This window comes from Fusarium tjaetaba (genome assembly GCF_013396195.1).
Source record: "Fusarium tjaetaba strain NRRL 66243 chromosome Unknown NRRL66243_c0000464, whole genome shotgun sequence".
NCBI lineage: Eukaryota > Fungi > Ascomycota > Sordariomycetes > Hypocreales > Nectriaceae > Fusarium > Fusarium tjaetaba.
In genome coordinates this window covers 11,811-22,120 of record NW_023501660.1, presented here as the reverse complement: position 1 = coordinate 22,120, position 10,310 = coordinate 11,811, and the positions used below count along the sequence as shown (strand labels likewise).

The window sequence follows — 10,310 nt, the reverse complement described above, 5'->3', positions numbered from 1 at the left end:
GCTGTTTTCTTACTCCCCGAGGGGAGTATACACAGTTCACTATGAGTTGCCATAGCCGATAGTCTGACCGCAAATCCCCTTTCGAGTTGGGCTGAAGTATTATCGTTGTGGTTGACGCTTGATGTAGCCGACGTTGAACCGAAACTAGTGACCGCTAGCTGAGGTTGTCTTACGTTGGGGGTCGGCATGACTCATTAGACTGACTGCTTCCCTACATTGTTGAACTCTTTTTTCTACATATATGATGGACGAATAACCCCTCACGAAGCCGAATATCCCACCATGAGAAACCATGGAGCCGCCTGTTGATATGAAAGATCGCCTTCTTGCATCATACAACGCGATTGCACCAGCATACAACACCTGGACAGCGCGCCACAACCAACTTCGTCTGACTTATCTTGACAAGCTTCTCCATTCCTGCCTAGAACTAGTTTCAACTGGTGTTATAGCGAAGAAGCAAGTCCTTGAGCTTGGATGCGGTTCTGGAAGTCCTTTCACCTCAACTCTGCTCGCTCGAGCACCGTCTGTACACGTGCACGCCAACGATCTCTCCGATGTTCAACTAGATCTCGCTCGACAAAACCTAGCTGCGTATCAGGATCGTGTCGACTTTCATCCCGGCGACATGATGAAACTAGACTTTGAACCTGGTTCTCTCACAGCAGTCGTCGCCCTGTACAGCATTATTCACTTGCCACAAGAAGAACAGAGAGAGATGATACGGCGAATCGGTAGTTGGCTTGCTCCAGGTGGTGTCTTTCTGTCAACGTTTGGTACTAATGAGGCGTCAGCCATCATCAATGAGAGGTGGCTAAACGAAAAAGGATGGATGTTTTGGAGTGGGCTTGGGAAGGAAGTCGTCATGAAGGCGTTGACTGAAGAAGCTGGGCTGGAAGTTCAACATGCCGTTTTGGAAGAAGATGCAGATGATAGGTTTATATGGATTATTTCCAGAAAGGTTAGTACATAATTACTAACCCTAACCCTAACCTTGGAAGTACGGATCCTGTATTGCGAACCCGCATATGCTCTCGTCTACACGCATGTCTCTAGATCTTGAGTCTTAGCTCTTCCATGCTTCATCAATTCGTTTCCGTCTTTCCATTGCTTCCTCGTGTATTCTCAGCATATCCTGCGCAACCTCGAGCTCTTTCCTCTCCTGAGTTGCACTGGCATTCCTTTTCTCGAGGCCTCAATCACGGGTCTGCCCTACCCGAACCTTCTTTTTCAACTCCTCCATTGAATCCTGACGGAAGAAGGTTGAAAGCTTCGCCTTCCTCATAGCGTCCGAAATTTCCCCTATGCGGCGAAACCTCTCCTCAGAATCCTCCCTCATCACATCTAGGGGTACTGAAACACGAAGTCTTTGGTCGTTTTCCAGAAATTCCACTTCGTATTTCGACATGTGCTTTTGGATCGACATCTTGAGTAAAGTCTTTGCGCCTAGAAACATTCGGGCGTCTGCCTTTCTCATATAATAGAAATGTCGAGCTATCTCACTTAATTGCTCTTGTACAGAGGGTTCTTGAGAAGTTGGGGTCTCCATGACGAGTACCTTGGCACAGTGTCTAGCTGACTTTAGTGAGGGGAAACGGGAATGGTGGTTGAGAGAGTCCCAGAACGGGCGTTGGCGATGGTTATATAGACTAGACGGATACATAAACCGTCTGTGATAAAGATAATCTCTCATAAGGTTGTCGGTGAATATGTGCGTATTCTCTGTGTTGAAGGACATCGACGCTGAACACAACTGGCCAGTGACGGATTCTATTGTTGATGACTATCTGTGCACCCTGTTAAGTTGATTCTCGCAAATGGCGATTGAAAACATTCGATTACTCTACTATACATCAATACTAATTAGATCTGTTACAGTGAGAATGTGAAGTGAGCTCAGTCCATGCGAATTATCGAAAAGAAGGTTAACGCATAGCACTCTATTGACAGACCGAGTTTCTATAACAAGGCAGAAAACGAATTTGATGGATTCCTTTAATGTTCATCCATATCGTAGAGTTGCAAGCTTCATTTCTGGGAACTTTCAAGGACTTCGACTATTACTGCCTCGACAATTGACAAGACCTCTTGTTGCTCTTTGATATCTTCTTCCAAGCCTCCGGATTTCTGGTGCCTATTTTGAGTCTGTAAAAGGCGCTTCTTCAGCGTTTGTATGTGAATCTCAAAGGTCCTCCGTGGGTCAAGGCGGAAGAAGGTTGAAATCTTTGTTATGTGTAAAGCATCTCGAAGTTCCTGATGAAGACGAATGAGACCCAAGAGATCTTCGTCCAATCGTGATGTGGATTTTCTCATCGTTGGCCTCAAACTCAACCTTGAACTTCGCCATGTGCTCCTGGATAGAGAACTCTAGTGAGTCCATCGCCTCTGGAGTTAGGGGAACGTTTCTGTTTCTAACATAAAAGCAATGCCTGAGTGCCTTATTGAGTTCCCTTGTCTCCTTCTGGTAGTCAGTCTTCATTTCCTCGTGGATTAGGAAGCTCATGATGAGTTCGTTGCTGATGACGTCGCTTTGTAGTTTGTCAAGTGGTATGTCCATGGGTGTTGAGTGAGCAGGATATAGTGGATGGTTAATGATTGTTATGTAGGGAGAGAAGGATACACGCATGGCTTGTGACAAGGGGCTTACGGCACGTTCAACAGACTGTGACTCTCTTAGGAAGCTCTGTCAGCATCACGATAAGCGCGACCTCTGAATCTGTGCTGTTCCCCGCGTGTAAGAACATCTGCAATGAATATCACACCAGTGCTGACTTCCGTTGTTCATGGCGATGTTTCTCCGCAACTCTCTGAAGTGCTTCTTACACTGGAGTAATTGTGAATAATGCAACGAAGGCCTTCTGGTTCTGTTCTTAAATGTGATGTTTGCCAATTTGCAGTTTTTAAACGACCTGTCACCTGCATTAACACGACTGTTTAATTCTTCTTTGTTGTTTAACTCATAGATAAAAGTCAGATGTTCTCTTTCGTAGTCCATTATTTCTATTAAGGTTTGATGGCCTGCTACGACCATTTCGGTAGTATCAGATTGGCGAGTGTTTATGCTTATAGTCACACCTCTGTGTATTGATACGTAATCTGGGCTCTATGAGCATACTATCAATCTCCTCGTTCCATCCTCATGTTTTGCTCTGCGTTCTTGGAGGTGTGCACTCCTTCCCTTCTTGCTGCCTCAACAGCTGCATGATCTTCAACATGGCGTTTAGTTATATTTGCCAGCATCTCCAAATTCTTGAAATGCAATGGCTTCTCTGCCTCAAAGAACGTGGAGAGCTTAGTCTTCTGCATCGCCTTTTCCAAGTCCCGGCGAGCAACACAATGTGTGTCTAGGCGGTGGTAGTCGCCGGGAGGTAGCACAACGTGAAGCCGCTGGTCATTATCTATGAACTCAACGGTATACTCTGCCATGTGCTTCTCGATAGACGTGACAAGCATCGCCTTCACAAAACTAGGCATTGGAGTATGTCTCTTCCTATCCATTTCGTTGACTGGATCGTCCTCTGTGGAAAGTTGAGAGGTGCTTTGAGGAGCTGTAGCTTCCATGATCAATTGGTGTTTTTGTGGTTTGGCATAAAGTGATAGGGTAAAGGTAGTTGGTGGGCTGAACCGGAAGTATGTTGGGTAACAATTATCTAGATTGATCCTGACACACAGAAGTCTGTGACAAGGAAACTGCTTGAGGTTAATGGAGCAGTGATTCCTGAAAGGCCCACGGCGATCTATGTCACACCTTTGGGTTTTGGTGATGCTGTGTCAGTTGCCGGGTTTCAGAGTCAATGTATACAAATACTAAGCCCAACTAATCAATGCTGAATACTCTCATCTTTCACGCTCCGTCTCACTACAGGCTGAAAGTGATTCACGTGACGGATCAATTGCAAACTCTTAACATCTTTATCAAAAGTTGTATCTGGTTGCCTCTTAGTGTCAGCACGATCTAACTGTCGCACTCCTACGATAGATTGTGTACTTACACCGATCCGCTTACTTTCTTTCTGTAATAACTTAACCCTCAATACCAGGGAACGTTAGATCTCTGTCTTCTGCAATATTTACCCACAGTCCTTTTCGAAAACCCTTATTGCATGTCGCATTGCAGATGCAGTCTCGTAACTATGAGTAAATCAGCTCTTTGAGCCTATCCTTCGTCAACTTGTTTACGACACATTTCATGATTAGAAGTAGACTATACTGAAAGGAGAAAAACAGTTTAATGGATCAGATGCCCAGTATATGCCAAACGTTGCAGATAATGAATTGATTCCTCATAGTAGGCTCAGTGGCGCTATCTGTTTTATTAAGCCAGCTGTGTTTTGTTCTCCTACTGATAATTTCGCTTCTGTGGCCTGCTTCTTGAAGACTTCAGCCACCTCGGCAGTCACGATAGCCTCACCATCCCATAAACAAACTAAGTACACGTCGGTCAAGCTCTGCTGATATGAGTGAGGCTGGCTTCGTGGCCTCCATATTTCTGAACTCTTTGTCCTTCTCCAGCCTTTGTTGGTACTCGTTCCTCAACTTCGCTTCTACGATTCCCCGCTCAACGTACTGATTCCTTTCCACATCACGTTCCCAGTAGTGGAAAAGCTTTCCTTTGATCGCTGCATCTTCTAGCCTTCTGCGTATTTTCCGAAGCTTTTCAAATTTCATTGACATGTAAGAATCTTCGGGTAGCACGAGCCAAAGGCTTTCATCATTGTTGTGAAGCTCAAAGGTGTAATCTTTATTTTTAGCAAGGAAATCAGCAAGAGTAGCCTTGCAGCTGTCCTTCCTGTTGCGGAGGTAGAAATATCTAAACATCTCGTTGAGATACTCTGCAGATGGGACGTTCGAATATGGAGGGGGCGATGCGATCTCCGTATATGGCGGCGATGGGTCGCTAGAATTTGTTGGCGGCCCTTGTTTGAAATGAGGAGGTTCCATTGCGTTTCTGATCAGGTGTATTGTCGTCAGTTATCTGTTGTATGGTGTGATGAGTCTACCGAAAGAGCAGGCTGAAAGCTTCTTCTATATACGGATGCCTGTGGAAAGAAAGGTAGTGAAGAGCATATCATTCCAGTAAGTACCGAGAGTGATTATTTTGCAAGCCAGTGGGACGTGAAAATCGCTCGGAACACTCAGTGAGACGGTAGAGACTCGAAACTTCATAGTGGAAAGGCTTCATAGTGAATAACAGGAATCGGTGCGCATTTCAATTGCTTCAGACTACTTGATCCACAGAGTGGAAGGGCCCCGGAGAATGTTCAATCAAGAGCAATCCCTCGCATCCGCTCATATTCTTACAGACCCGGCCGGTTAGAACTTTAGTGACTATGGAAGACTGCCTTTGCTGTGGTGCAGCTTGACCCCCGGACCCCTTCTGGTTTGCGTGCCCTTTTAACTGGATATTCTTCAAAGCAATTGTGACTCTAATCAACAGATGAGTCTTTCTATTACACTGGTCATTTGTGTCTCTCACTGGGTGGGCCAATTTCGAAGTACTTTGAGATGATCTTAGCTATCTTAGGGTTATGCCATAAAGTCAAGAGTCATGCTGAAGGATGATTCGCCTTAATACGCTATTCGAGTTGAGAGTCATACTGACTTCTAATGTTTTTATCCTCTTTTTACAGATAAGCTCTCGCGAAATTCATCATTTGCCTCATCTCTGTACTTTGGCATCTTCCTGTTGGTAGTGCCCTTCCACCTCCCGTGCAAAGCGATCTTCCATTTCTCGGTGTTTCACCTCATCCTTCACCCAATAGCGCGGCATCTGATTTTCTATAGCTCTCCCAAGCTCCATTATAATTGCTTTTTGAGTGTTCGCGTCTTTGTGATAGTAATCGTCCTTGGGTAACAGAATGAGAAGAGTTTCCTTCACATTGTCGAAGTTGACTTCATATTTGCCCTTATACTTCGAGGCAAATTGACATAATGATGGATAATAGCCATTGTTGTTTTTAACAAAGTAGTAGTGTCTGAAGTCTTCGTTCCATCTGTCAGACCATTCTCGGAATTTCTTGGCAGTCATTGCACCCATGGTGCTAGCAGTCGTTTGTTGTAGATGTGTTTGTGTGACACGGTTGTTGATTGAGCGGAAATACAATGCCTAGCTAACTGTCTTATACCATCTAAAGAGCGCCAGGAGATTCTCGGTGATACGGTCGGTTGTCAGACAGTGATGTCGAGACCGGAAGGTATGCGATGTATCACGATTCACATATATACAGGAGCTATCATCACTGCCGCAAATCTCCGGGCTTTCAGAGGCGCAATTGACAGGAAAGATAGGCCGTTGCTGATTTGTTGCTATAAACCAACTGGTTACGTGTAAGGAGTCATGTGATTGATGGACATAGAGATGCTGTGAGAAACGTGAGCAGGATATCCGGATTTCAAATTGAATATTTTACCAGACGGTACAGGGATAATTATGAGTTCTTTGTGACTTAAGAGGAAATATAAACGATGAGATTCTAATTGAGCTAACATTCAATATGACCAGCAGGACCGTCCGCGATATCACTATTGGCGCTCACTGGAACCAATGATTGTGACCCTCATTGCCTTTGGCTGCCTGTTCAGGTAAAACGATCCTCTTCCCTGTCACCACCGCCAATTTACTGGGCTGGGTAGCAAAAGGCTCACGACTTATTTGTGAGCGCTTCCTTTTGCAAACCCTGATCATTCTTGTACACCCTTGGGTCGACCTTATTCGGATCGTCGGTAAGAGCCTGCGTGACATACTCCCAGTACTTATTCAATCCCTCACGTTGCATCTGATAGCCAAGATTTGCGAGTGTCTCCTCTGGACTCTTGCCGCCTAATGGTACCGTCAATCGAAGCTTTTTATCTTTATCCCATCGGCTGTTCCAGTGTATCTCGTGCTTTATAATAAACTCCTGAAGTTGCTTCTCTGGGGAGGGTGTGACCATGCCGATGAGTCTCTGTGCTGTGCTCAATTCCTTTTCCCTTTTGCGCCATACTGTGTGTATATGTGTGGGCCCGGAGATGGAAGTTGGTTCAGACATGGTTTCTTGGAGTTGTGTAAGGATGGTTTGATCATTGGTGGGTAGATTGAGAGGGTGATGACGGTCAATTATATATACCAAGGTCATATACGTTGGCTCTGATAAGGATACTATCTTCTTAGCTGCCGAACAGTGATGTTGCCCAAGGAAACCGTACCTTGTTCACACTTCAGGGGACAACCACGATTGTTCCGAGTCACCGACCGATATAGTTTAGCGCAGAATGCTCAACATTGCCTTCTCCTCCGATGCTACTATGTTAATATCTCGAGGGATATGTAGGTGATGCGATTTCAATTAAAAAGTTCCTTTCAGAACTACCTCTTGATCATTATTTGATGCTCAGCAGAGCCAATCAAAATTACCCGCCCTGGTCGCGAGACTACTAACTAAGGAATGTTCTCATCGACCAACTGGCTCTTTCCTCCTATCACCACTACCAATTGTGAAGAGAAAACAACAAGTTACGAGAGAACCGTAGTAAATAAATTCAGATACCGCTTCTTGGACCTCGTGCGTGCGAGACGCGTAATGTCAGCCATCAGCTGTGCACTTCTGAGACCTCATGTCAAATCAACTTGTCTAGTCGATGATACACACCCTTCGATCGAACTCATCCGGAATGTCTGTCGGAATATACGCCACAAATTCGTAGTACTTATCCAATCCTCCAAGTTCCATTTCCGCAGCCAGGTCTGCCAGTGCCTTTTGCGGTCTCTTGTTGTCCAATGGTATCGTCAATCGAAACCCATCATCCCAAAAATCCATCTGGTGGTGAAGTTTATGCTTCTTGATGAACATCAGAAGCTTGGTTTCTGCTATGGGGATGAACAGGGCGAATAGGGTCTTCATTTTGCTCATAGGCCTTCGGTCCCATATTGTGTGGATATGCGTGAGTTTGGTGGCGGCNNGAGACTTGTTGCTGAGAGCTTAGATCGGCGCAGGGAACTTACAGTGCACTAAAATGGCGGAAGAGTCAGCTTTATATGGAAAAGTTGCTGGCTTCATCTGTGATGAGGACGATCTCGACGCGGCGGATGAACAATCACAAGTAAATAACCGCCTTTGTCACGTCTCAAAGGACGATGGTGGTTCTGCCAGTGCTGTTCAGCTTAGCGCCGAATGCTCTGATTCACCTTGAGTCTCCATTGCAATTAATCCCTTTCAGCTTTTTGCAAACTGGCTTTCCTTGCCATTCTTGCGCCCACGGCCATTCAACACAAGTGCTATACGGAGATTGAGACAGTGCATGCCATGAATCGGTGAGTGTATTGAAGGGACATTCAGCTCAGGTATCTCAATGAGACTCCATTCACACGTATTGAAGGGACTTTCGAGAACTAATCTTCGGTCGATCCTCAGTACCAAGAGTACCTCGCCAAGCGTTCTTTGTGATGGGTCTAAACCTGGGGCATCCACCAAACCCAAGAAAGATTCCGGTCGATCATCCAAAGGCCGTCGCAATCGATGTCTAGTTCATCTTCTTTCCAACTTTCCTCGTGGCCATCAAATCTCCCAATACTCCAGGTCTGCAAGCTTAACCTCGACACGATTTGGGTCGCAACCAGTCACAGTGAGCCTCCGCTGCCAGTATTTCTTGAGTCCTCTTTTCTTCATTGCCTTGAAAACGTCGTCAATTGTGTCCTCCACGCTGTTGCTCTCCACAAACGTCCGAGTGATCCGAAGGAACTGCTTCTCCTCGTCCAGAAACTTGGCTTGGTACTGTCCTCGTGACTTTTCAACGAAGCGATCCAGCTTTTTGTCGTTGAGTGGACGGCTCGGATCTCGGCGAAAGAAGTTGTGTACGTACTGAATCGCCATCGTGAGAGGTAAGATCGACTGGTCTAGGGACGGTTGTTTTGTGATGAGGTGGATGAGGAGCGTGCCCTCGACTTCGCAATGCACGAAAGATGCAAATGGACGGCGGCGGAGAGCATCTTGTCGACGGCCATTTGGGCGATGATGCCGCGCACTCGAGATGGTGTTGTATTCACTGAGGCACGAGGACCGTGATGCTCAGGTTGCTATGCATATTCACAGAGGAAGCTGACTCGATGTAGATACCACTAGTCAGTGAAGTCACCGACAGAAGGGAGTGTGCACTTCAATCACAGAGTGAAGGTGTCTCGGAAACGTGATTGCGTGACGTTGGGCATCAGTGATTGACTAATTCTTTGCGCATCAATCGACAACGAAAGACTGCTCAGGGCAAATTGTCACTGACTCACTCGAGCGACACAAAGATACGGTAAATCTACCATTTTCGGGCTGAGAGGATGAAATGAGCGTTCGAGTCTCACAACTTGGCGCTCGGAGGCGTCCACTTGTTCACGGGCGAAAACCTCAGAATGATAAGTAATTAATTGAAGCGCAATCCGTGAAGATGTGCGCTGTTCTATCTAAAGTCTAACTGATAATACTTATTTCGCATCCTTGATGATGAGCTCAGCAGCAATCTCAGCAATGCCATAAACCGCAGTCTGAATATGCGCCGAGATCAACAGAGGAATAACACTAGCATCAACAACACGAAGATTCTCCGTCCCATAAACCTTAAGCTTAGCATCAACAACACCACCATCCGCCTTCGGAAGCATAGCGCAAGTACCGCTAGGATGGAAAATGCTAAGCGTCGTTCTCAGAACATAATCCTTGAGCTGCTCATCGGTCTTGACATCCAGACCAGGCTCATACTCATCCACCCAGATCGAGCGCATGGGCTCCATGTTGGCAATCTTTCGATTGTACTTGACTGTTTGGAGGACAGCCTCGACGTCGTGAGAGTTGCTGAGGTAGTTGGGGTTGATGGTGGGCTTGCCGGCTGGGTCGGAGGGATTGATGTGCACGCTGCCGCGGCTGAGAGGATGCATTACTACACCGATGAGAGTGACGAAGCCCTTGCCGAAGAGGGGAGATGTGGCGGCGGGATAGCCCTTTACTCCGGTGTAGCCATCAGAGAAAATAACCTCGACCTGGGGAACAGAAGAATCCTTGAGGAAGTCTAACTTCTTCTTGTCAACCTTGCTAGCGTCCTTACTAGCAGCATCCTTGGCAAGTGACACCAATTTGGCATCGTTACCGAGGGCTTGCTTCCATGTTGAGAAGGTATACGCGCTGCCAGTGTAATCGTACAGAGAGCGCTTGCCAGCGTTCCAGAGAGCAAGCTGCTCAGCGGCAAAGGTAGCATTGCTTCGAAGGGCGTCGAAGGAAAGAAACTCAGGCTTGAGCTGGTATGAAGTCATGACGCGGAGGTGGTCCTGGAGATTCTCGCCGACGCCGGGA

At 46.4% G+C, this 10,310-nt stretch overlaps 8 protein-coding genes across 8 annotated transcripts in view; 1 reads left to right on the top strand and 7 right to left on the bottom strand.

The window, feature by feature from the left end:
• Nucleotides 1-292: 292 nt before the first annotated feature.
• FTJAE_13753 (methyltransferase) lies at nt 293-973 on the top strand (the record flags this gene model as incomplete). The annotated part of the gene is made up of 1 exon (XM_037346928.1): nt 293-973. One exon carries the CDS (start codon nt 293-295, stop codon nt 971-973), a length of 681 nt encoding a protein of 226 aa, XP_037199234.1.
• A 1,227-nt stretch (nt 974-2,200) lies between these two features.
• FTJAE_13752 (uncharacterized protein) lies at nt 2,201-2,626 on the bottom strand (the record flags this gene model as incomplete). The annotated part of the gene is made up of 1 exon (XM_037346927.1): nt 2,201-2,626. The coding sequence occupies one exon, from the start codon at nt 2,624-2,626 to the stop codon at nt 2,201-2,203; it is 426 nt and encodes a 141-aa protein (XP_037199233.1).
• A 491-nt stretch (nt 2,627-3,117) lies between these two features.
• On the bottom strand, nt 3,118-3,561 carry FTJAE_13751 (uncharacterized protein; the record flags this gene model as incomplete). The annotated part of the gene is made up of 1 exon (XM_037346926.1): nt 3,118-3,561. One exon carries the CDS (start codon nt 3,559-3,561, stop codon nt 3,118-3,120), a length of 444 nt encoding a protein of 147 aa, XP_037199232.1.
• An 846-nt stretch (nt 3,562-4,407) lies between these two features.
• On the bottom strand, nt 4,408-4,941 carry FTJAE_13750 (uncharacterized protein; the record flags this gene model as incomplete). The annotated part of the gene is made up of 1 exon (XM_037346925.1): nt 4,408-4,941. The coding sequence occupies one exon, from the start codon at nt 4,939-4,941 to the stop codon at nt 4,408-4,410; it is 534 nt and encodes a 177-aa protein (XP_037199231.1).
• A 1,700-nt stretch (nt 4,942-6,641) lies between these two features.
• FTJAE_13749 (uncharacterized protein) lies at nt 6,642-7,028 on the bottom strand (the record flags this gene model as incomplete). The annotated part of the gene is made up of 1 exon (XM_037346923.1): nt 6,642-7,028. One exon carries the CDS (start codon nt 7,026-7,028, stop codon nt 6,642-6,644), a length of 387 nt encoding a protein of 128 aa, XP_037199230.1.
• A 582-nt stretch (nt 7,029-7,610) lies between these two features.
• FTJAE_13748 (uncharacterized protein) lies at nt 7,611-7,880 on the bottom strand (the record flags this gene model as incomplete). Its single annotated transcript, XM_037346922.1, has 1 exon — nt 7,611-7,880. One exon carries the CDS (start codon nt 7,878-7,880, stop codon nt 7,611-7,613), a length of 270 nt encoding a protein of 89 aa, XP_037199229.1.
• A 654-nt stretch (nt 7,881-8,534) lies between these two features.
• Nucleotides 8,535-8,849, bottom strand: FTJAE_13747 (uncharacterized protein; the record flags this gene model as incomplete). The annotated part of the gene is made up of 1 exon (XM_037346921.1): nt 8,535-8,849. The coding sequence occupies one exon, from the start codon at nt 8,847-8,849 to the stop codon at nt 8,535-8,537; it is 315 nt and encodes a 104-aa protein (XP_037199228.1).
• A 599-nt stretch (nt 8,850-9,448) lies between these two features.
• Nucleotides 9,449-10,310, bottom strand: part of FTJAE_13746 (choline dehydrogenase) — a gene marked incomplete at both ends in the record, with an annotated part of 1,786 nt that continues 924 nt past the window's right edge. The window contains 2 exons of the mRNA XM_037346920.1: nt 9,449-10,217; nt 10,274-10,310. The exon at nt 10,274-10,310 is cut by the window's right edge and continues 688 nt beyond it. Of these exons, the coding sequence (XP_037199227.1) occupies nt 9,449-10,217; nt 10,274-10,310 (806 nt within the window). The remainder of the gene's footprint in view (nt 10,218-10,273) is intronic.